General features: G+C 37.1%; 2 protein-coding genes across 5 annotated transcripts; one reads left to right on the forward strand and one right to left on the reverse strand.

Moving 5' to 3' along the window:
* The first annotated feature begins 999 nt into the window (after nucleotides 1-999).
* On the forward strand, nucleotides 1,000-9,963 carry grnd (grindelwald). Of its 2 annotated transcripts, none has more exons than XM_011308869.1 (5): nucleotides 1,000-1,193; nucleotides 3,947-4,200; nucleotides 7,399-7,461; nucleotides 8,351-8,499; nucleotides 8,587-9,963. In XM_011308869.1, the coding sequence occupies exons 2-5, from the start codon at nucleotides 3,975-3,977 to the stop codon at nucleotides 8,866-8,868; spliced, it is 720 nt and encodes a 239-aa protein (XP_011307171.1). In that variant the 5' UTR covers nucleotides 1,000-1,193; nucleotides 3,947-3,974; the 3' UTR covers nucleotides 8,869-9,963. The 2 variants fall into 2 exon arrangements, with proteins under 2 accessions (XP_011307171.1, XP_011307162.1); XM_011308860.1 differs by having other exon boundaries at nucleotides 1,003-1,193; nucleotides 3,889-4,200.
* On the reverse strand, nucleotides 9,250-24,037 carry LOC105268913 (metabotropic glutamate receptor 3). 3 transcript variants are annotated; one of them, XM_011308831.1, is made up of 14 exons: nucleotides 23,843-24,037; nucleotides 18,043-18,243; nucleotides 17,676-17,835; nucleotides 17,108-17,244; nucleotides 16,239-16,387; nucleotides 15,749-15,945; nucleotides 15,087-15,403; nucleotides 14,816-15,014; nucleotides 14,506-14,628; nucleotides 13,689-14,021; nucleotides 12,617-13,099; nucleotides 12,144-12,476; nucleotides 11,863-11,943; nucleotides 9,250-11,793 (listed from the first exon to the last, which is right to left on the reverse strand). In XM_011308831.1, the coding sequence occupies exons 2-14, from the start codon at nucleotides 18,199-18,201 to the stop codon at nucleotides 11,702-11,704; spliced, it is 2,763 nt and encodes a 920-aa protein (XP_011307133.1). In that variant the 5' UTR covers nucleotides 18,202-18,243; nucleotides 23,843-24,037; the 3' UTR covers nucleotides 9,250-11,701. The 3 variants fall into 3 exon arrangements, with proteins under 3 accessions (XP_011307133.1, XP_011307142.1, XP_011307150.1); XM_011308840.1 differs by lacking the exon at nucleotides 23,843-24,037 and adding an exon at nucleotides 19,992-20,179; XM_011308848.1 differs by lacking the exon at nucleotides 9,250-11,793 and having other exon boundaries at nucleotides 11,877-11,943; nucleotides 12,101-12,476.
* Nucleotides 24,038-25,923: the final 1,886 nt, after the last annotated feature.

Genomic DNA, 25,923 nt, shown 5'->3' on the forward strand with positions numbered 1-25,923 from the left:
TGATAGTGATTAATTACAAACTGTCTACCAAATAAATTGAGTAACTAATGAATTAAATTGTACACATTGTTTGCGCTGGAACATCGACGATCAATATTATGAAGATTTTCCAATTAAACATTGAACAGAGCAGATTATAATGTATAAAAACAAATGATTAAGTATTCACGATAGTATGGGATGTCCTTTTTGCAGATAAAATCCCGTGTGTAAATAATTATTGAAAGCTCGTCTCTAAATCGCAGGAGGACTAATCGATGAAATATAATGTATATGTGTAAATTAAGTAAGTGATTGCTCTCCCAACGAGATTAATTGGGAAATAAGTTTGGAGTGATTGAGGGGAGGTGTGAAATTTTCATTGAGAATATATATTTAATATGAATGCAGTTGTGTGGATTACCGCAATTTCAAGTGAACGTCAGAATTATTTGGCGCCTGGGCAGGACGAAACTTTGCGACATATCCCTGGTTATGATGAACGACTGTTTATTCGTTTTTTTTTTCACTGGGTTCTGTTGTTTTTCATTGAAATCATACAAAACTGTAATCTGCAATAAACGTGAGCACCTGTAGCGCCGCAATATGTGAAGATCATTGTTATATCTTTGTATGGACCTTTAATACACGATGAATGAATAAATATATATGTATATCAATTTTTCAGATGTTTTATTTCAATGGAATGAAAAAAAAATGTTTATCATTACTCAAACGTCAATCGAAAGAAATTTTAAATAACGAATTTCTCCGCAGTTTTATTTTTTTTTTAATTTTTCAGATATTTGGACATTTTGTTTTTTAATAAAAATTGAATTGCGAAGAGCGCATGCAGTAATTATGTTTTATTTGTATTTCATGAAGAATTAATTGGAATTTCTCGGAATAAAGTCAAGAGTTTTCCTCCATTGTTCCTGAACAATCGCTTGGGCTGCGCACGCATGCTGGCAACAGGTAAAAAAATACCTGGCTACCAGGTTAAACATCGGATGCCGACGTCGGCCGCAGGTGCAGAGGAGGGAGGTTGACTTCCCAAGGTGGGAGTCGACCTGACCGGTTCGACCGTCCTACGCCTTTCGATCGACAGTCACGCTCACGAAGTCGATACATCCAGGTGCTAAAGAACAACAAAAAAAATAACCAGAACAATATGTTCTGCACCAAAAATCTTCTCCAGAGGGATAAATAATCCAGTAAGTGCATCCAAGTGCCACAATTCAAAATCGAGGATCAATCGTGATTTTAGAAAGTTACGTAGTGCGCTTGCGCGATCTGGTGGAAGCGTCAATGCTACAAGAAGTGTTTTTCCGTTTTCTATTACCTAAGGAGACGGTTTTTTTAAATGTCAGGCTGACCGTCACGTAAAGAATGCAATTGTGAATCCTCGATTCAATTAAATTTCGTTTTTTCCACGGGCTGATATTTTTTTTCATCCAACGCATAAATAATTTATTTTTCTTAGCACGCCGCGATCGCGTGTTGAATTTTGTTGTGACTGCTTTGCAGTTGGGGTATCAATGTTTTGCGATTTTCGGTTTATTTTTTGAGGAAATAAAACAGACCGGAATTCTGTCGAGGTTGTGTTGGAATTCCGCATTGTTCGATCCCTTTTTTTTTTAAATTCATTTACACTAAGAAGAGGGGGCATTCATTGTGCAATTCGATAATTGCAATGAAAAAAAAACTTACGTGACGTTTTCGTTTTTACGTTCCATACCACAATTTTTGCGTCATTTTCATGGTAATTTGTGTGCATTTTTTCCCAATGTGGAAAAGACTAAGCGACTACCACCGATAGTATCAGTCGCATAAAAATAACAAAGTGTGATAAGTCGTATTTTTCAGTTTTGTTAAAAAGTCAGTGTTCTAAAAAACTATTTAATTCGCATGACTCTTGTTTCGCGTGCAAATTCAAACTCTAGCTGAACCTCTGGTGTGTACATCCGCCTCATTGTGTGGATTGTGATTTTATCCGGTGCCGGAAAACTCGAGGTACAAAACATGACTTTTGCCGTATCCAATGGTCTGTCTTTGTCGGATGGAGGCAATGGAGAACCAGTCGGACGACATTCCGACCCACCCGACCGGAGAGTCGGCCCGCCAACACTCCATTCAAGATGGTGGACTTCCCTAATCACTTATTGGAAATTCCAATCGGAATTCAATTGTTGCTCCATTTCCCACCTATAGCGCAGATTTTTCTGTTATTTCCGATAACTCAATGTCTTCTGCTTTCAAAATTAGGTTTTTCCGAAAGATAAAAATTCTTCTCCAATTATCAGGCTTCGGCAATTTTAGTTTTCCGCTCAAATCCAATTAATCCCTGCTAAATCGAGTTTAGTGTAATTTCTCCGTAAATTCAGTCGTTTTTTTCAACCCCGCGGGAAACCCTTTGAATTTGAATGACCTCTCGGCACTTTCGTCCCTCGTATTTTCCACGTGGAAAAAAAGCTATCGCCTCGCAAAAAGCCACGTAAAATACGAAAACGATTAAACCGCGTTACCGCGACTAGTTACTGATGGTGGAACTCCATCGTGTGTGAAATTACGTAAGAAATCGAGTGTGCGAAACGAGTGCCGGTGAAAAATTCAACTGGGATGAAAAAGATATCGAAAATAGGGGCTATGAATTTTATTCTCACAGCCTAATATGAATAACTCCGCATCTTCGTTATTTTCTCATTATTCTCGGATAATTTCAGTCATTTATTTAATGGGACTTCCGTTCTCGCGGTTAGCCCATGACATCTCGAGTTTCCGCATCGATTTCTCGTCATTCTTGCATTGCCCGTCTATCGGGGGAAGGATTTTATTTCACCAGAGAATATTCACTCATGTAATCGATATTTTGAGTTCCTCAGATACATGGTATTTGCCTGAATAAATTATAAGCATCGACAACTGATCAAAGATAATATGACATCATCTCCGTTTTTTTTTTTAATCGAGAGGTGAAACGATTCAACCATTAACGAGTAATTTTTCCACTGAAGAAAAAAATCTACCAATTATATTTATTAATGCTAAATCGATTTGTTTGAGACGGGAATGCGATACATGGGAAACCGATATATCCTGAGGAATGTCGTTTTTATGGAGTGGAAGAATTTCTAGATTTTCTTGTACGTGTTATTTCTTCATTAATGAACGTATTGACATTTACCAAATGGTGAAAGACACGAGTGATTATATTTTATCTTGACACGATGACTCACCTCTCTGTAACGTTTCCTCGTCCTTGTACTGTTCATTTACATAATTCAGGAAATATTGTTACACGTCAGTCAATGTGGGAAATTAATTGTGGCTTGTATACTCAGTATTCCGGGGTAGAGAATCACCGAGTGACTTGACATCTTATTCATCTATTCGTCAGTAATTAATACAATTAAATAGTGAAAACTTGAATTTAATATTTACTTTTTTCTAGCTCATTAAATTTCGGGCAAAAAATATTACGATATTTTACACATATTTTACTGTACGATTTAATTACACAATAAATGCTCCGATACTTTCTCCGAAGACGTTGGAATTCCCGTGGTTATCCCCCGGTCTAAAAAAAATTCAACAATTGTCACCAATAAAAATGTTAATTTCACAATTGATGTTGATGGTTCAGGTGTTGCGTGTTGTGCCCCATTTGGTTTCGCAAGGGTATGAGTGCGATTGAATATGAGAACACAGTGAAAAGGGTACGAATTCCTTGATGGTATGCCGAGAGAATTCACCCGGGAGAATTTCGGAAATCCGTGTAAAATAACGCATTATTCGCAATAAAAATGCAATTGTAGCACGATATAATATAAAAAAAACAACAGTGAAACCAAAAAATAAACAAAAGGACAATTTTTGTGATGATAATTCTGGCGATATATTTTTCCTCAGAGTATGGACCCCCCCAGGAACGAGCCTTTCGACTACAGCTAAAGTTATTTCTCGGTAGATGTTGCTGGGAGTAGGATGCGTGATTAATGCGAAATCGAGGAATTAACATGTTGACTAATTGGATCATCGGAGTTTTCCTGATCACGAGGGTGGGGGGCACTCTGGACCCAGCTGGTACAAAATGTGGACAGAAGAGGTGCAGCACAACTGAGTATTGCAGTCCTTATGACACTCAGTGTCGTCCGTGTGCAACAGCATGCGACACCTCCAGTCACAATTACCAGGAGGAGATCTGCGTCAAAGACTGTCAGGGTGAGTACGGAATAATTAATTCTAGAAAAAAAAATAAGAAAAACAACAATCAATCAGAAGTTACCTCGTGGTGTATCTCTCCATGGTGTACCTCCTCGTGGTATTCCTCCAGTTTACCCTGAAGAATAATTCCACTGCACTGACCTAGTGCTGGAACTATTATTGAATTATTATCTAAAAATTCAATAATTCGTGATCGCTCCCGGGTAGAAAAATATTGTAATCGGAATATTTTTTCCAAATTTTCAAAAAATTTCTGGAAAACTTTTCAGAAAATTCTTTTTTTTTTAATAAAAAAAATTGGGAAACAAAACAATTGTATTTTTGGGAAATGTTTTGAAAACTTTTTCAAAAATTTGTTTCTGAAATTTCTTTTTTTAATTTTCTAGAAATTTTTGCGAATATATATATTTTTTAAATTATACTGCTGTTTTTTTATTTTTTCAATTTTTCGATATTCTCACAAAATACGCCATCTAAAGTATAAAAAAAATTTCCTATTCAAATTTTAGAAAAATTTTTCAAAACCTTTCCCAAAAATATCCAATTTTTTTTTTGTTTCATAAAAAAAAATGTCTGCAAAGTTTTTCCAAAATTTTTGACAAATTTGGAAAAAATATTGCGATTACAATTTTTCTTTACCCGGGCTCCTTTAATTGCGGCATTTCGTTGTGCGGTACCCTAACAATTTTCCACCCCGTCATCAGCTCCACCCACTCTTCACCCATGAAAAACGAGTGGGATGTACAGAGCCCTGACACCAACATATCCCCCAATCTGCGACAGGACTCCGTCGTAAATCCCTGCGGTATTTTCATGCCCACAAAGATATCTGTACACTCTCCATCGTCTAGCTGCGGTTTGAATCCAAGTTGAATCACCATGGAAAATACCAGGTATCTCGATGCTATCCATTAATCAACATCAACCACAGCCTGAGAACTCGTCTCTCATGGAAGTGACATTGTTGATGGTTATAATTATTTCTCGATGGTAACCTGATCCTCACAGCTGAATAATTCCACAAATACCAAATAATTAACGACAACCTAGCCCCCAGATTAAAAACGATTAAAAAATCTCCTGAGCAACTGACCAACTAATACTGCAATCAGTACATTCATCTCCACTTCATATCGAATGACTAATAATGCGACAGAACTCACGGCCATCACTTCATTCATAAAATATTATGCAATTCTCGACTTCCAGGAAATCGATCCTCCATCAGAAATAATGAATGACTAGATCTTGCGGCTGTAGTAAATACCGAATAAATTGATCGATACTCAATTCGCATCAAAAAAAATTTTTTGCGAAAACCTATTGCATCGGTCACGATTCTCAACATTTACTTGAATCGAAGAAAAATAGAGTAAACTGGAAATGAAGGAAATAGCAAACACTAGGGGAAACTGTGAGTCGCGATAGGGGAATCGATTTCTCCCTCCAAGACCTTTGGCAGGTTGATGGTATCCATGCAATATGCATGATCCACATGCCGAGGAGGTGAGTCACACTTGTGCAAAATTCCTCGATGAGGAAATAATGTTTTGACAGTCCAAAACAATTCTATTTCACTTCAAAGATAAATACCCTAGACATAGCTGAAGCCGAATTGAGCAGCTGTAAAAAATCCACAGCTGAATTCAATAGCTCAGGATTTTTTACGTATTTTATTGTTATGAGAAAAAATTCGAGTTTTCTCACCTCAATGCAGGGGATCTACCTGACCCCCTCCCCCTCCTCGCCCCCGAAAATTTTCTCTTTTTTAATCGAATGTTGAATGGATCGACCGGGAAGCGTTGTCGGGGCAGAGGGGAAAGTCGATGACTCATTCTCGATGGTCAGGGGAGGGGAAGACGAATGGTCAGGTGCAAAGTCAAGTTAGAGTACCTCAGGTGAGTCGCTTTTCACCTCACGGTCTTCTATTCTTATTTTCAATAGTTTAAAAAAAAAAAAGAAACGTAATTTATCGAAATCGAGACAATTTCATGACGATTTTCATTAAGGGAAAGTTCCTGCAGTTTCCAAAAAATTGAGAAGAAAATGGAAAATTGAAATTGAGTAATCGAATTCGTTTGATTTTCAGTGGAAAATTAAGTCATGACATCGGGTTGATTGGAGTAATGAAATTTAGAGGATTTTTCGGTTGAAGTACTCGGTACCAGGGCATTGATATTACGCGATTAGCACACCGCGTGATCGGTAAAAAATTGTGCAGGAGTGGGGGGTATTTATAGTCTGTTTACCAGTAGTTGCCATCACAACTGAAGTTTAACCGCGCATGTCTTAGCTTTTTACCACGTTTTCTGGAATTTATTCGATTATTGTTTTTATTGCAATATACAGTCTTATTTTTCCGCGTATTTTTTCGCCTAAAGTCAGTCACTACAGAAATGTGAGACATTTCATATTTTCAATAGTTCTATAATAATTGCAAATTTCGTCGGCTTCTCATTAGGTTGCAGTAAAATCTTCAATAAAACCGTCATCACTCCCCGGATCCTTGCGTAATTGTACTAAAAGTACTCGGTAGTTGCGACTTCCGGTGCAACGAGGCGTCAGTTTCTTTGATGACAACCCGACGATGATCAAACGCTCGCATGCTACCGACGTCCATGCAAAACCTTTCCCAAAAATAAAATTGTTTAGTTCGATTTTTTTTTGTTTCATAAAAAAAAATTCCGAAAAAATTTCCAAAAAATTTTTGAAAAATTGCAAAAATTTTTTTTTTACCCGGATATTTATTGCACTTCTTCGAGGGGTTACATTCAGGCACCAGGAGGTTGTAAGGACTCGTCAATGTGACGGTTGTGGTGGAACCACCTCTCGTTAGTTATTGAGTTTGGCACCGCAAAGCGTTAACGAGCTCCCGCGTTTCAAACGCCAACTCCCAACTTTTTGGAGCATTTCTCCAGACAGTTCTATCGCGTCTATTAATCCCCTCATCCCCAGCACTTTCGATTCCGTTCACAAGCTCGTTTGATTCTACCACAAAACTTGCTTCATTAAATGCCACGGTTATCGCTCACTCATTACAGCCGCCCTCAAAGTCTTCCCAACTTTCCCCTTTAATTTTATTTTATTAATTTTTCCTCCAAGAATAACGGATGTATTGAAAACGTCAACGTTCTTCGTTCTGTCACGCGTCAAGATTATCCTGAAAGTGTTGATTAATTTTTTCATCCATTCCAGAGTTCCTCCACGATCAGAGGTACGTCCTTCGTGGAGAGTTGGGGAGAGACGTCGTCTCCAGAGGTGAGTTGTTGCACACTTTGAATATTAATGAGACTGACTCCGTGAGTCATCTCCGGAGAAACGGGATTCCGATTAGGGACGTGATTCCAAGGGATTGCAGATCGTGCCAATTTTTTTTTTTTTCAAGAAAAAAACACATTCGCCAATTTATCACAACTGAAAATAATTAACGGTGGTAATTATGAGGAAATCTCCACAGGAGGAGTGAAGGGGAAAAATGTAAGTTCTCCTGGAACAATTGATAATGAAAAATGGTGTTATCATTTCGTAAATCGTTAGCACGACTGGTATTTGACTATTCAGGTCAGCACGCAATTCGGTCTTATAAGGGCGTGCTGGAATAATAGTGCACGCGATATTATTAATGTCGTATCCTGAGAAGCTGAGGAGGAGCGATAGCAGTTGGCACCGTTAATTGCCGGGTCCCCGATGACTAGCGTTTTATGTTTTATCACAGCGGCAATAATTACCCGCGCTTTAAAAGAGTTTAACGGCGAGAAGATCGTTAATGCTCTTCGTGAGGAATAAAAAAATTAAGTATACATGGGATCGTTCAATCACCGGGGGAAATGGGATTTTTTTAAACCCTGAGGAACGTGAGGTGAAAAGTACCACCTCCTGGGGGCGGATTGGGGGGATGAACGTAATAAAGTCGATAAACGTGATCTGGACGGTATCCATCTACTGGGTTAATAGCCATAAGAAAACCTAAACTTCAGCGCCAGACGGGCGTAACTGTCCTTTCCAAATTTACGAGAATTTTATTCTCTCGAGTTGAGTCGATGAAACAAATGCCAGATTATTATCATTCGGGGATGTCTTGTGAATGATGGCTCGTTACTAGATTTATTCGGCAAATACTTGAGGTTCATGAGATTATTTATTTCAGATTATGGGCAAAGTACGCTGATTCACGTGTCTCTGGTTATCTCTCTCATTTCATTTGTCGGCGTCTTTTGCCTGTACCTGGGGATGATCCTCAAAGGGAAAAGACTGAGGGGCGTGTGGAAGAAATTTTTTGGCACGAGATGGACGAAGGTGAGGAATTACACCGGACCTCGGGGGTTTCAGAAACGTTTACTCAACTTTTTTTGTCGACAGATGAATAATTTGTTAATTTTGCAGAAAAAAATTAATAAAATACGAGACGACGTCGAGGCTGGGCCTCCGAAGCACCAGAACGGTTTGAAACTTACAATGCCGACTATCAGCCGATCTGTGGCCGCTGCTAGTCAGGGTCATGGGACTAATGTGAGTACTTCTAGTACTCCCAACACCACCAGCACACCCTTGTCTAGAAGGCATCCCAGTGAAGACACTACTCTGGATTATGCTTATGACAATCCTGCGATGACCCCCAGTCCTGAGACTGCAACCGCTAAATCGAAGAAGGAAAGCTCTTTTTAATTATAATCCATCAACTGAAATGACATTTTCGTCATTGACGATATTCACCAGGTATCGAATTTTCGAAAATTGTCTTTGACAAAATTTTTGGCCGATTTGTATGCCATTTTTGAATTTTCACATTTTCAAATTTTATCCGTTGACTTTTCAACCAATTTTTGACACTTTGCAAATGAAAATGAATTTTTATGGGAGGACTTTTTAATCGTCGTGAGAATACGAATTTTTAAGAAAACTATTTAATTTATAATTAATTGATATTCACTTTTCGCAGAGAGATAAAGTTGAGTGAATTAGATGAAAAATTGTGTATTGAAAAAGAGTTTCTTGATGCAGGAAATATTTTTCTAAGAGGAAGATATTTTTTTTTCTCTGTCTCATTAACGATAGGATGTGTGTTCGCTGCAATCGTGAACCGTGCGGCTGTGCGACTTAATTCATATTAAATCCAATCAATCGTTTATCCCTCAACTCTATAAACTATCTATTAATTACTCTGTAAATTCAGCGAAAGCTAATTTTATCTCGAATGGTTTAACATAACTCCACCCTTATCGACTTAGTTTACCCAGCACTTGCTAATGAGCTCTGAATTTCCAGAGCCAACTTTTAGTTCTTAAGTGTAACGAAATCCTTATCAGCCATTCCGTCCATGAAAGGCCTTGAGTGCAAACGCAGTGCAATAAATGCAGGCTTTGCATAGGTCGGTTACGTTTCGCATGAAAACCCGGTAAGAAAACTCAAATCATTCCCGCAAATAAAAAAAAAATTGAGTGACATGAAGACGAAGTCGGGAGTAACTCAAATTTCAGCTCAACTCGAAAAAAATTATTGAATAACTATATGAATTTTTTAAACAAATCCAATCCAATCAGAACTTCACAATTTCAAAACTGAATAATAAAAAATCTTGGAATATCACTTTTGAGATTGCAGAATTTGCTCAATAAAAATTGAAGAACCGAATGAAAAAAAAAACAAATGTACAAAGAAATTGCTCAAGAAATTCTCCGTGCACTTAGAAAATGACTAATTACTCCGTTTTCGTGGTGAAACTGACCGACTAATTACTGTAACTATTCTACAATTAGTATTGAATAATTTAATATGTACTTTAAAGCAATCGAGGAAAATAATCCAAGATTAATTGCACAGTTACTTAAGTATTACCCGATGGGTCTTCCGTCTTCCAGAATCCAGGATATTAATTGCCCCATGGCAGCTATTAATTATAAGTATCGCAGCAGTAGTGTCTGCTGTGATTTCAATCAAAAACAATTCATACTGACTATTGTTAATTACTGTGAATAGTAATTAAATCGTCCGGGTAATAAAAGCATGCTCATCGTGTGCGTGCGATATGCATTGTTAATTTCATATTCATACCGAGAATAAATGGATTATCGAGTGGAAATTGGAATGAAAGGTGTAGTTGTGCGGAAATTAATTAACGCGGCCTTTCCGACGATTGAAAATCATTCGACCACGAGGTAATGATTTCATCCGTCCTGCATCGATTGCCAGTGAGCATTGAAATTTTATTGATAAGCTATTTTTAATTAGAATAATTAATATCAGTAAGCATTCCATGAGCAGTTGTTCATCCAAAGGAAAATCAATTTATAAAATAGAATATTCTTCTGTCATTTTTTAAATAATGGAATATTCCATTTTTAGTATTGAGTAATTTTATTATTATTGATGTGATCGATCGTTTCCAGAGCTTGTATAGATCATCGTCCGTTAATTATAAGAGTTATTTCATTATGGAAATATTATACCACTCACCATCACATTAATATTTATCTCGATAAGTTGTTGTACAGTGAGTTCATGTTCCAGTAGTTAAGTTTATAGTTTTCAATCTATTTTTATTCCTTGTCATTAAGTGCCTTCTGATGTCAAGCGTTATTAAAACCAGGAAAATTCGCTGTGGCACTTATTTTCAAATGTAATTCGGATTTAAACGTCGTGTGAATTGAATAGATCATTTTAACATGAAATTCTTCATAGAGTTATTGAATATTGTACTTGTGATTTGTTGAGATGATAATATTGGAATTTTTTGTATATATTTGGTAATAAAGATTTTTGAAGGATGAAATATTTTTTCTGGCAATTAAATTCTTTAAAAATATTAATATAATACGTATTATTGTATTGCTGAACTCATTTTGATGCTGTTATAGTTTATTTCCTCCACATATATGTACAAATATATACAATTCCGTTAAAATAAAAGAAATATAACAATCAGGCACATGAGAACAGAACAACTAAGATATGTCGTATACTTGTTGAATATAAAATTCCTCTCCCCTCGCCGCTCATTAATATTCCACTTAAGCTTCCAATTGTTTAATAATGACATCTACACGAACGAAGTCCCCAGTGAACAATAATTATTCCACACTTCTAGGATTGAATTGAAGAAAAATGCCAAGCGTTTGTCTCCATATATTCTATTATAATACCCGCATTTGTAATTAATTACACAGCCCGCTTAATCATTGTGAAATATTGAATTGTGAATTGTTATTACAACTAGGTCAATGTACGCGATATGCTTTTGAACAATTATTCTCTTAACATCTACGTCGTTAATATTCATAATTTCTCTTAATTTAACGATATGTTTTCCAGTTTGTTTCAATTCAACAGATCAGTTTTGGTCCTGAAGGCTTTTAATCCGTTCAATCTAGTTCTGTAGAATGGGTCAACTTTATTTTATCGATCAATTAATCGCAGGAAGACAGTCATTGTCGAAAACTCCATTAGGAATTTTTTTTTTTGACAGTGCAGTAATCGGAATTTAGGCTAATTTTAGATGCTTTTAGGACGATATTATCTCGGAGTCACTTGCGTTCTCTGTTGTTCCTTCGATTGACCCAGTATCTGAGTCGATTATCAGAGGTTTCAAATTATCTAAAACAAATAATTCTTCAGTTATTTATTGATATCGGGAATTTTTTTAACGTTCAGTTCGATATTTACAGAAATTTGAAGCATTGCTGCTGACTCTAGAGGACCGCAGGGATGACTGACTCTCTCTCATGCTGGATTGTATAGCATGACCTGGAGAAAATAGGAAACAATTTTTTCTCCGAGGAGGTGATTGAAGTTTGGGTTCCGATTGGACGATTATTATATTAATATTGTTATTAAATAAAGAATCAATGGTCATTACTTTAGCGTCGTGGCAAAAAGGAGATATGATTGAAATAGTACGAACTTTTACGCCCTTCTCGGTGATGTGGGAAACAAGAAGGGATTACCATTGAGTACGACGATGGGTGTTGCTGATGGAGTCGCCAGGTATGATGAGCTCCTGTGCTGGGCCATAACGAGTTCCTTGGTATTTTTCTCCGGTTTCATCAGGACAATGTAAACTTTTGGGAAGAATGAGCATCCAAGTTGTACCAGACCACTCAGTGAAAGGGACAGGGCCAGTGTAACGACTCGAATTGAATTATTCGTCGAGGCGAGGTACAGCGGTACAAATGCCAACCAGAGGACCATCGTTGTGTAATTGGTGAATGCTATGTGGCGCGTCTCGTTGAATCCCTCGGGACATTTTCGAGTTTTAATAGCGTATATCGTGCAGGCCACTGCGACAAAAATTTATTCACGTTACACATTTTTATTTGAGCTCTGCTTTACAGTATTTTTTCGTTCTCATGAATGAATAAATGTTGAAATTATTCACTTCAATTTGAAAATATTTTTTGTTCCATCAAAATATTCTCACCGATTAACATGAATGGGTAAATCAATCCCACCATGTAAGATCTATCGTCCAGTCCCTTGCAGATCCTCAGCCTTGAGTCCCTCGTGGGATATGAATGTGCAATACCTGGTGGAACTTGTAGCAGCCAAATTCCATTTATAATCACCTCAACGAGAGTTAAAATTCCAGTGATGCAGAGCTGGGACTTGGGGCTGGTGTACCTGGGCTTGTGGGGGCTCTGGCATTTTTTGTTGAAGATCCTGTGGATCCTGTTGGTCTTGGTTACCAGGGCTGCGTAGCAGAGGGTATAGCACAGGCCAATACCGAATCGAGTGATTGCACAGGTTTCTGTAGTCGGTTCAGCGACCATCGCGAATGTCATGAGGAAGGACACCAAAGTCCCCAGCAGCAAGAGGGACGATAATTCACGACCTGACGCCTTTATCACTGGTGTATCACTGTAGATCCAGAACACCGATAGGACGAATATCGTTAATAAAATTCCTGGAAACACGAATGGATTCGTCGTTTTACGTGGATGGCATAAAAAAATAATGCCAGGGGTTTTAATGTTTTCATTGAATCTATTATCATTTTTTCAATTTTTAATTGTACAAATCAATGGACCGACTCATTCGAAAGTTCTACAATTACGATTAAATAATTTAAACTGTTCTCTAAGGTAATTTAAGAAAATAATTGACGATTAATTATTTCTTGCTGGAATCCAGGATATTAATTGCCCCGTGGTAGCTATTAATTATAAGTATCGGAGCGCCTGCTGTGATTTCAATCAAAAACAATTCGAACTGACTTAAATCTTCAATTTCTGCAATTGTTAATTACTGGGGAGAGGGATGAAATAGTTGGAGCAAGAGTCCGGGAAACAAGAAGTTATCAATTCAACGGTGAATGTACAGAAAAACATTTGAGAATGAAAGGAGGGAAGGATGACATGCCTGAAGGGATATTTTTACAATTGCCACGACGTTTTTACGTTCGATATCAATGAAGGTTTTATAGCAAGGGGTAAAACTTTCATGATGTCAAACTCTAGGCACTTTATGCACGGGGAAATGGCTTTTCTGGTTACCACAGCTGGCTACTGCCATGGTTCCGACCGCCCACGGACTCGAGTAATCGATGAAGTCCTCGTCGATGGGTGCGCAAAATTTTCCACCACCACTTGGTCTAGTTCCCCATTCGCAGTCCTCACATCTGTGATCATCCACTTTCCACTGATACAGACCACAGTTTCTGCATCTCCAACAGCACGGGTCCACCTTTTCCCGGACTTTCACTTGATGTGGAAGACAGGTCTCCGAACACGTCGAGTTCGGAAAGAACTTCCGGCCCAACTCACCCTGACTTCTGTATTTCATCAGGGTTGAGTTTATGTACAGAATCGGCTCTCCATTATCACCTCCTGGGCCCAAATTTTCATAATTACATAAGTCCATACTGATGTCTCACTCAAGATAATCGATAGCTTATTAATTTTATTTTCTGAAAATAAAACCTAATGTTCGTTGCCAATCAAAAATTCATTTTAGTCGTCCAGAAAATTTAATTACAAAGTCATTATAAAACGTCAGCTGATGGAGAGATTGAGTTCATGAAAAGCTCTGATGTTTAATTAAAATTCATGAGGAGAAATGCCGAGGGAAAATCGATTAGAGATGCTCGCCCAAAATGTTTCCGTATGGATTCTGGTATATTGATAGTTCGAGCATTCAATTTTCTCCGCACCTTCAATCGTTTGTCTTTGTAATTACTTATTCCTGTGCTTTCCACTCTGTCGTCTTCATTCCCCAGATGTTCCCTCATCATATTAATGACCCCAACAATCGTCCGATTCTCATACCCTCCCCATGCTGTTTATTGCAATAAATTGCAATTCTCTCACTCACGTGTATAATTGCCGACAACGTGCCAGTGGTACGTTCCATCGTGGTGCCTCTGAAAATTCAGGATAGAGTACCTCAAGGGTCCGTCGACGTTGTTAACGAATCTGAATGGACTCCCCGCCTCATCTGATTGAAAAACACAATCGATAAATATTTTCAGGAATATTTTTGCGGTGCGGAATTAAATTCACAGATTTTCTGCAATTATTTTCTACTGATTATCGAGCAAGTGACAGTGAGTAATTGAACTGAGAAGATAAAAATTTACTGATTTAATGAGAAATAATAGTGAATCTGCGCAGAGCACTCTCACCTTTAAACGTAACCGCATTCAAGTACAGCGAAAGAGTGTCACCATCAATGTGCCTCATCTTGTCGCACATACCCACATGATTTTTACCGCACACATTCACCTGCATATCGTGGAGTGCATGCGCTATAGCATAAACAGCATCGCGTACAAAGTGGAGGAACTTCTGCTGCTTGTAGCCACTTTCGCTGCATGACGTATCCTGCCGTTGACAATTGCCACTTTATTCCACAGTCTCAGAAATTGTAATGACAATTTTTCATTTAGCACTCACATTGACTGATTGATTGCACCTGTGATAGTCCTCCCAGAATTCCCCGAACCAAGGATTAATTGCTTGGTGATCGGGACGAAGGCTCTTGAAGTAGTCATCGAATCCAGCGAGATGCCTCGACAAGGGCTGAACAGCAAGAGCACCCTCGAGCACCTTCTCCTCACCCTTGTTCTGATTGAAGGTGTTGATGAATTCACGGTGATTGGTATTGGACCACGCATCACTGCCGATCCAAACGAATTTCGTTTCAAATCCCAGGGTTCGTGCTGCCTCCAGCACTCGTAAAGTCGTGCTCCTCTCCGAGAAGATCACCACGACTGCTCGATAAAATTTAATTATCCAATTAAATAATTGAAACAACTGATGGCAAACTAATTGAAAAATTAAATTCTCCCGCTGGATTGATTGAATTCAGTTCAGAATTATAAAATTATAATCCCTGGTGAAACAACTATCACTACCACTACAAATCGTTTATCCAAAGTCCGGGATCATTCTCTCACTGACAAATTCATGCTAAATGAATATTCCAGCCTTCCCCATCGGCAGTTCGCAACTCTGCCAAAACTTTGGGTGTCAGGGCCGAACAAAGGCTCCCTGCCACGAGGACATAGGGTTTACAGGACAAAGGGGTATGGAATAACTTGAAATCGATTGAAAACCTCGAACTTCAGTCGTATTCGCGATTGTCCGAATGACGTTCTTGTAGTCCTCATCGGTAAAGCGCTCCTTGTCTATTTTCTGAGGTGCACTGAAGCAGATGGAATAATTGTTCGCCAGCGAGACAAGTGTTTCATACCCATGATTTCCGTATTCCGTGTCTGAATAAATCGCTGACACATAAGTCCACTCGAATCTCCTAGAAAAATTAACCATCCAATCGTAATTACTCAATTCAACACTAAAATCACAAACTGAGATAAACTGAATATTTTTTTTCAGGTTGAAATATCATAAGATATTCATTGAAAATTATATTCACTGGAAAAATTCTCTGCCCTTCGAGTTTTTTTTTATGAATATAATAAATAGTTCTCGAGGTGATTGAGGTAAATTGAGGAAAATGCCGAGTTAAATTTAACTGATTTTATCAATTTGTGAGCTAATTTGATTATTTGAATAAAGTTGAAGCGGGGGAGTTTAAAAACTCACTTCAATATTGCTAACATGGCGTGGGCCTGATTTACGTCACTTGGTACAGTCCTGTAGAAATGGGGATATCGCTCTTTGTTGCTCAGTGAAGGGCTTGTCGCCATGTAGGATATTTGAGGCACCGTGAATAAACGTAGCATCGCCGCAACCTGTCATTCATAAAAAATCCCATTTTCTTCAATTATATTCAAATTTTGGGCCTCTTCCAGTCTGAACAATCTAACTCAACAATTATAATATTGAAAAATAAAAGAAATAACAACAAATAAATTTCTACTCCACGAACAGAAAATTCCAAAGACTCTTCTCTTGCTTTCAAGGATTTTTTCACAGAATCAAGAAATTATTTCTCTTCGTGTTCAGTTACAGTTAATTATCAACAAAAATAGGGGATATGAAACGGTCGTGAATTCCTCGCCGTTCTAAACTCACTTTACCGTAAATCACATTTACTTATCAGGGCGAGGTTTTTTTTTTAAATCTGCTCCGACAAATTGAATGTCCGCCTGAAAGCTTCTCGGGTCAGTATACGTGTGTTATTGAGTTTCGAGAATGTTTTGTTCTGTTGGAGAACTTTTTCCCCATGAGACCCTGTCGATTGAATTTACCCAATGGATTACCTCATAAGAATCTACCGAGTCGTTGCCGAGGCTAATTGCTAATTAAATTAGTCCGGAAAACTGGGCAAATGTGTTAGAAAATGGGAGAGTGTTTGGGGGTGGGTAAATGTACAGCCCTTTGACAGGATTATTTGTACCACGGGGTGGAGGGAATGGGGGTGGGATAATTGAAGGCTCGCGGGTGTGTGGCTTTTGATCCATCAACCCTCGAATATTTTATCGGTTTTTCGTTGTTTGTGATGCACTCACCTGCAGTGTTATGGAACTAGACTGTGCTGCAAGTACTGCAACGACTTTGTCAAAACCACCGCCCCGAAATCTTGGGATACTTCCGTCTGAGCACTGAAATTCCTGCTCGTGGAATTCATTCACGTGAGCTATGAAACCTATGGATTGTTCGATTAAGAGATTATCGTGATTTTTAGTTTTTAATAAATATGTTGCAAAAAATCATAAAGACAATCTTAATGTCGAAACAGAAAAATAAATAATTTCATTCTATAGTGTTGAGTTTTTGAGACTTGAGAAGTTTTAAGATATTTTTTTAAACTTAATATACAAAAAAATAATTGAACAAATTCATCCAATTAAATATTTAGCACTCGAATTTAATTATTCGAGAAATAACCTGGGTAAAAAATTTTCAAAAAAAAAAACAACAAAAATCGGATAACAAAACAATTTTATTTTTGGGACAGGTTTTGAAAAATTATCCAGAAATGTTTTGAAAATTTGGAAAAAATATTCCAATTAAAATTTTTTTTGCCTGGGAATTTATGGATTGATAAAATTAAAAAATCGATGAGTCACTGCTCACCCTTGACAAAATTGAGTGCCTGCTCGAGTGCGTAATTAGCATTATCACAAGAGTCGAAGGCGAGTGCTCCGAGTTTGATCCCCGGCAGAAGTTTGGGATCCTGATTTATCTGTTGCACCGTGTAGAGCATCGCCTCGAGGGGCTGGATGCCATCCTCCCACTGTAACCAAAGGTACACGAGTTTTAAGATAGAATAAAGGGTTGAATGATGCGTACGGAGGAAAAAATCGATCGAGTTCTCTGCAGATATTTCGCTGGACTCGGGCCAGATTTCAGTGTTTCCTCCAAGTGGCACTCGAGACCACTCCAGCTCTTGCTCTCTCCAAATCCAATTTAATAATTCCTTGAATTTAAATTACACCCTCACCTGAATTTTTCCGCACCTCTGGCCACCACTTCCCTTCCTGTGAACAGGAAACAACCCTCCCAGGGTGATATCCCCGCTGATGTTCACGTACAGCTTTCCATCAACTAGACTGACTCCAGCAGCAAAAAGGTTCAACACCAACAGGAATAAAGTACTCATTCTCTTCAGGCAACGTTCACTCCCCCGCAACAGCTATAAGACCTGCAGATATTTTTTTTTTAATTCAATGAAATTTTTATTGTAAATTTTATAGATCTGTATCGATTCTCATCTTTATATATTTATTGTACTCTATTTTATCCTCCAAAACGTACCATTGCATTCGTATTCCTCTGAAATTTATATAAATATGGAAAAATTGCACTCCTACTCAGTAGATTTTTTTTCACGAATTCTGGTTTTTTATATAAACAAATATACAACAAAATAACTGCTTTGTCATCCGAGTGCATGGCTTGGACATTTTCACTGTGCAAACTCCACGAAAATTTCAATTTTTTTGCAACAACGCAGACATCAGCAAATATAAAACGAGAATCTCCAATGTAAATAAATAAAATCCGGGATTATTGAATCGGAATGAGAAGAGTGCTCCACTCTCGCGACATAAAACAATGGGATATCGATTCCCTGAGCTCGGAGGATAGTGAAAAAAGCGGAGGACCATTCCTCCGTCCTACTTTGATTTCAAAAGGAGGAGCCCATTTTGCCCCGGGAGTTTTAACATCAGCTGCATCGACAAAAAGCTTAACGAACAAAACGACTCGAGTGATAAAAAATTTGTACGGGAAAATTAATTTGAAAGATTTTTGTAAAAATGGAAAAACTTTCAGAAAAATTATTTTTATCTCATAAAAACAATTTTGCGAATTTTTTTCGATCATTTTTCGTCAAATTTTCGGTCTTTTTTTTGTTGAACAATTTTTTTTTACAATTTTCTGGAAGGAAAAGAAAATTTTTGGAATATTTCAAAATTATCATTTTTTTTATTTTCAACAAATTGTTTTTTTTTTTATTTTTTGCGCAGTTTGAGAGCAGCATGAGGATTAATTTTCGTCGAGTATTTCTGAATTTCAGAAATCATCATAACCCTCAGGTGAAGGTAATCACCGGGTTCTCATGTACAGGTTGCCCTGACCTCCTGAACCCTTTTGTCACCCCAGTGGATTCCATACCAATGGAGCGCTTTAATCACCGAGGTAATGAGGGCTGAATTGTCTTTGAACAATGAGTGCCACGACCCCATCCCGTTATGTCCCCCGTTTATACTCGGTGGCTGTAAACTATAATGATTCTATCCACAATATCCCATCCCGATCCCCTAGAAACGTAATTGCATTATCGATGCGCGTCCATTGATAATATCATTAACGATGTATTGATCTAATTTATCAACGAAATTGATAGAATTTATTCCGTCCGTTTTCACGGAAAAATTTTTTACGTACACCGACAAAAACGCCAATCGCTCAATTATCAGGAATTATAATTACCCCGGGTCGTCCTTAACCCTTGAAAATTTTTACGTCTAGATTCTGCGAAACTCAAATCGCACAGACCAATCGCGATGGGTAAAAATATCTGGTAGATACTCGAAATATGTTTCTGAGCATTTAGATTATAAATTTCACTGCAAATATGAGCCCCCAGGCTGCACTTCCACTCATAAACTAAACGAGCTTTTCCCAGCGCATGAGTTCACAAAAAAAAACGATAAGTTTTTCATAAACAGAGTGGAAATTAATGTTTTACCTGATATGCTCCGGATGGCAAAGTTGGAGAAACATTATTTCTTTCAATTGAGGAGGAAAAACTTTTCATATTTCAAGTTGTAATTGAACTAGTCTCCGGGAAGCACTTGAAGAAAATACTCTGCCACCAGGAGCACCTCATCGTGTGCATTCATTTGAAAATCTGCACTCAGACAAATAATTTTAATAAAAATTCACCTAAAAAATTACGATGTACAGAAATGCTGTCCAATAAAATCCAAGTGCACGAGTAATAACCGCAATGATAATGCCGGTGTTGAATTACAGAACACGTGCACTCGCGCGATAATTGAGGGCATGAAATGTTAATAGACATCTTCATTACCCAAATTACAGTCTATAATTAACACTTTGAATAAATTCAACGTGATGAACGAGTGAGGATATTCTTCCGTCTGGAGATTCATTGTTCCCCACGTGGGTCTAATTACAACAGAGCACACGAGTAAATATGGAAAATTGGGATAACTCGTATCTCTGGTAACTCCACAAGCAGGTGAATTTATGCGAGTGGATTCGCTTGTGTCTGTGATAGCGAATGACATGTAGGAGTCGTGAATTATTCAGAACATGAATTAAACATGAGAAAAATTCAATGTGATATCTATCCTTAATTCCTCTATTTTACAACTCCCACACGCAGACAACAATTTCCATTTTTTTAAATATTATAGATCTTATTATGCTTTATATTTATTCTCATCATGTGACATTTCCACTCATTCCGATACCCGGGTAAAAAAAATTGTAATCGAAATATTTTTTCCGAATCTTTCAAAAATTTCTGGAAAACTTTTCAGAAATTTTTTTTTTAAACAAAAAAAAGTGGGAAATAAAACAATTGTATTTGTGGGAAATGTTTTGAAAAATTTTTCAAAAATTTGAATAGGCAAATTTTTTTGATAATTTTCTAGAAATTTTTGCGAATATAATGATTTTTTTTTCATTATACTGATAGTTTCTTACTTTTTTGATTTTTCAATCCGATTACAATTTTTTTATAAATTCCCAATTATTATCTATCTCAATGGCTATCTTTAGGAATTATTAGGCATTAGGATTTTTTAAAATGGTAATTGATTGTCCCTCAATAATGAGAAGTAAATTGACTAGCAAATGACGGCTCGCCCCGGGAGTATAAATTATTGATGAGGGAGAAAATGTCGGTGAAATTATAGCGCATTGATATATGAATCCTGTAATAATCCACGTGTCTATCCAGCTGTCGGCTACCGCAGTTACACTGTCTTGTTATCCATGATAGAATTGCACTCTCTGGGGTTTTCGATGTGCCTCGTTCCCAGGTTTTTCCGGGTAAAAAGAGCTGGAGGGCTCTCCGAGAAGGAGTGGAGTCCTTGCTTCCGACAGTTGGATGAAACACTCTGCGTTCGCAAGGGGTTGCGGCGATGTCTTGTCAATCTGGTGAGAATCTACTTCAACAATCTTACCCGTTACCTCTTACATTTTCAATCATCCACCTTGTCGATTACATTGCGCTATACCGAATAACAAGTGGAATATTGCTCATGGTTTTATATATAGATTATACTAGTTATTCTCCCAGGCAATAATCTCGCAGATAAAATCCCCTGAAAAAAAATCTCCCGACGAGATCTCCCAAGAATAAAGATAGAAAATAAATTGATAAAGTTATAGGTCCGATAGCTGACTAACGAACCACAATTAATAATACAGTAAACAAAAAAAAAACATCTATTAATCAGAAGTTAATTATTTTTTTTTAGGAAAGTTAATTTTATGAAAGGTAATTTTATGAAGTTAATAATTTTTAGATTATATCATTTTTCATGTGGGTTGGTCATCCAAAAATGAAAAAAAAATTGTTCCACTGAAAATTTCAATTATTCTTTTGAAATCAACGAAAAATCAAGTGAATCCGAATAAAGATTACCCGGATAATGATTTTTTACGTTAATTTGGTAATTACTGATTTGAAATATGTTCAGTTGAACATTAGATTCACAATGCGGGCAATTCAACAATTTTCTGTAATCAAAACTCGGTGGAGCCTCTCAACCTCGGTTTTCAAAGAGAAAAACTTCTATTCACTCAGCGAAAAACTTGGAAGCAGAAGGTTAAATGAAATTCTTCGGGTTCTCAGGATTCAATGTCTCGGTGCACAATCCGCCCTCAGTAGATATACGTATCGTCCCAGTGGAACAGCACCGTAATAATGAGAATTGGCACGTAGTCGCAGTGAGAATAAACGTAATTGGTACATTGAAATTGATTTTACAGTGGGGAAAGATGGGCAGAGGGTGAAATTTTTTAATCATTATTTCAATGATTTTTTTGAAGTGAAAATAATTTCACCGACTCGAGTCATCAATATCGACCTCCACCACATAATTATTAAGCCGATAAATGTCGAGACCATTTGCAATCAGACGATGAGAAATTATTGAAGCCTTATCGATTACTCCGAAATAAAATTCGAGGCATATGTGTTATTTCCTGTGGTGAGAGCGGGTAGCGGAAGATATCGGTTTCATTGACTTTATTTCAATAAGGCTCATCATCTGAAATATCCCGGAATGTTTGTGAACTGTAAAAGGCTCCTGGTTAAAAAAAATTTTTATCCGAATATTTTTTCCATGTTTTCAAAAAATTTCTTGAATATATTTTCAAAATTTTCAAAAACCTCTGGAAATCTTTTCAGAAAATTATCCTTTTGAAACAAAAAAAAAATAGGGAAACAAAACAATTTTATTTTTGGGAAATGCCTTAAAAAAATTTTCAACATTTATTTCGGAAATTTTTTTTAAATTATACTGTTGTTTTTTTACTTCTTTGATTTTTCAATATTCTCAAAAGTACGCCATGTAAATCATAAAAAAAATTTCCTATTCGAATTTTGGAAAAATTTACCAAAACCTATCTGAAAAAAAAAATTGTTTTGTTTTCCGATTTTTTTATTTCATAAAAAAAATCTCTGAGAAGTCTTCCCGAAATTTTTTTAAAATTTGGAAAAAATATTGCGATTACAATTTTTTTTTAACCCGAGCATCTATAATACAAGCGATCTCCATCGATTTCTTTTCAATAATTTCCATTTTCACATTCACCGTTTCTCCATTTACCCTCTGATTAATTTCAGGATGTGGAATTTCAAAAAAGGATGAGAAAGAATTCCAGAATTTTCATCTCGCTGTATTGCAAATATTATTCCCCCCGTGTTGATCATCCGGATGGAATGGAGAACATGCGGAAGTCGCCGGGTAAATAGTGTATTTATGCCTTGAATTTGTGACTTCCCTCCCCCCGTTATTAAGAGCACGCACACCAACTGGTGAGTAAAGAGGAGTGCTTGAGTAAACTTGTCTTCGACAAGGTGGTAATCACTTTTGATCTCACCAGCAGAGTTTCCTCCACCCATTTTTTGTTTATCCAACGTGTTCATAAATTCTGTGGAGAACTGGCCCCAAGGCCCCCCAAATATTGCACATGGGAATAATTACCGAAATTAGTTCGTCTGTTCATTGAAGTATTGAATCACAAATAGACGGGCTTGCGAATAATTGAAGAATAAACTCCGATCGAATCATTTCTTCTCGAAATAGACTGCAATCAATTTTCAGTCTTTAATTAAGGACTCCCTCTTGACTGTACAAATTCACTCAATGGAAGAGATTCTGTAGTAATGCTCGTCAATGGGATCGACTTCACTCTTTTCAGCGGTGTGAATCCATTAAAAATAAAGAAAGCTTAAAATGAAGAGAAAACGGAGGAAAGGAGAGAATAGGTGATGGACTCGAAAAATCTAGAGGGTCAAATAAAAAAATATCAGTACGTACTACGAAATAATGTTTTTATTCAAATAAAAAATTCAGTTAATCACTAAATTACTGAATGTCTAATCAAAGTAATTAGTTATTTCTTCCTCCATTAGTCAAAATCCTGTCCCTTCAGATAAGTCAATGAGTTCACTGATTTTTCATGACAACAAAATTCTTGGATAATTAAGAGTAAACTTTGAGGAATAATTATCAGAGCAATTGTCTACTCACAAGATCTTCTCTGCACCTTCGTTATCCCCGTCCTTATCTACATCCTCGAAAAATTCATGGAAGGTAATGGAAACTGCACTGGAAATTCTCAGGGGCTGGATTATTTAAATGACGGATTAATGTTAATTGTTTGAGTCACTCGCTGAATGATGGCAGCATCTTGAAATTTATGGAGTCGGCGTCGCAGTGCGAACGGCGTCGCGACGTACACTGAACATTGGATGCTAGCTTTTTGGTATCAGTTGGAGAAACTTGCGCGCGCTGACACAATCGCCTGCCAATTGGCGCGTACACTTGTCTCCTTTATCATCCCTCAACCCTTAAAAAAAAAAAATTTGGCTCGGTCCGCTCCTATTCATCATTTGCTCATGAGTTTGACCGCTCTGATTATCTCCATACCCAGAATTTTCGAGATCCGCCTGATTACGAGAGATTAGACCATCGAATACGATTCACGGAAAAATCCTACAATCAACAATAATTATAAATAATAATCGTCAATAATTATCAAGAATTTTTGCATTTGAAATAATTTTTCTGAATTTCAGAAAAATCTCTGGAAAATATTCAAAAAATTTTTTCACGAAATAAAAACTTCCAGGGGATTATAAAGATATATTTTTTTTTTAATGACACAATTTTGAGGGAGAACAGTTGAATGTTAATTGGTAGTTATTATATAGTCGTGGGTTTTGTTTCTAAAAATTTGGAAGTCTTTGTACAGTACAGATTTAATGATGAGAAAATACACAAAGGGCAAATGAAAATTTTTTTTCTCACTGCATTATTTTATTTAATTTATATAATTCTTCACAATGAACAAAATATTCTGGAACAATCAACGGTATGATTTACGATTCACTAACTCTAGAGAGAAAACACAAGTTTGACGAGAATCTCTCCGTGAAGTTTTCTGAAGGGGATAATAAAGAAGCGAAGAAGAACGCGAGTACACGTTCCGCTGAAAATAAAAAGCTCTAAGTCGCGTATAACAAGGATCTGGGGATTTACGTTATACAAGAATACTTTTCACTGTTTCTTCTCGGCGAAGGGAATGAGCTACACGTACAATACAGAGCGACTAACTTTTGTATGATAAAACGTGTAAAATCCGTTGTGAAAGGAGCCCTGACAGTTCTGCTAGTGAAATAATTCTAAGTGTACTTCATCCTGAGCTTTTTACTACAAAAAAAAACAAATGTCACTCCCTTATAAATTATTCGCCGAATATCTTGTCAATAATATTGGATATTGTCAATAATAAACAGGACATGGCGGTAATTATCAGACCGAGATGTTATCGTGGAGATTAAAAACAGAATGTGTAATTTATCTCTGACCATATGGTGTCCACGGGCTTTGCGATAAATCCACGGGATCTACGGGATTTAATAGTACTGGGGATGAGTTGCAATTACCCGATGAGCAATATCGCTTCGACCATTCTATAAAACGTACGTTTTCCTCGCAATTCGAACGAGAATCTCTCAACGAGCCTCATGAAACCCTTGATATTTTTCCCAATTCACTGATGGAATTTCCTCATCTTTACTGGTGGAGAAATTTCTCGCGTTCATCTAGATTTTAGACTATGTGCTTCATGTTCATAAATCTTTCACTTGCCCTCGGGGCAACAAACCGCAGAATGAATCATACTCGCATTACCACTCGAAACTCCGCCCTAGAGGAAGAATAAACGCTATTATAAAATCGATCTGCGAAGCAGCGAGAATGCGGGTTAGAAGCTATTTCCTCTATCTACCTATCACTTTCTCGCGAATGAATTCGAGGTGAACTACAAAATATTATTAACAAGTTAAATAATAATAAAACTTTAGTACCGTATATTTTGCTCGGAATTAATTGAATGATTTTAAAAAATTGGATGGGACGGGTAATTAAATAATCTTCATGGTAATCATTAAGAGAAACGTGAGGTTCCATTGGACTCTTCTCCATTTTTTTTTTCTGAGGTACCAAAAATACCCAAGACAGGTACAACCAGGGAGAAATAGTACGGCGGATCGATATGCGGTTGCACCAGAATGTCAAGATAATTTCGCGCGATCCGCGAGTCTCAC

This window comes from Fopius arisanus, unplaced genomic scaffold (genome assembly GCF_000806365.1).
Source record: "Fopius arisanus strain USDA-PBARC FA_bdor unplaced genomic scaffold, ASM80636v1 scaffold00003, whole genome shotgun sequence".
Lineage (NCBI taxonomy): Eukaryota > Metazoa > Arthropoda > Insecta > Hymenoptera > Braconidae > Fopius > Fopius arisanus.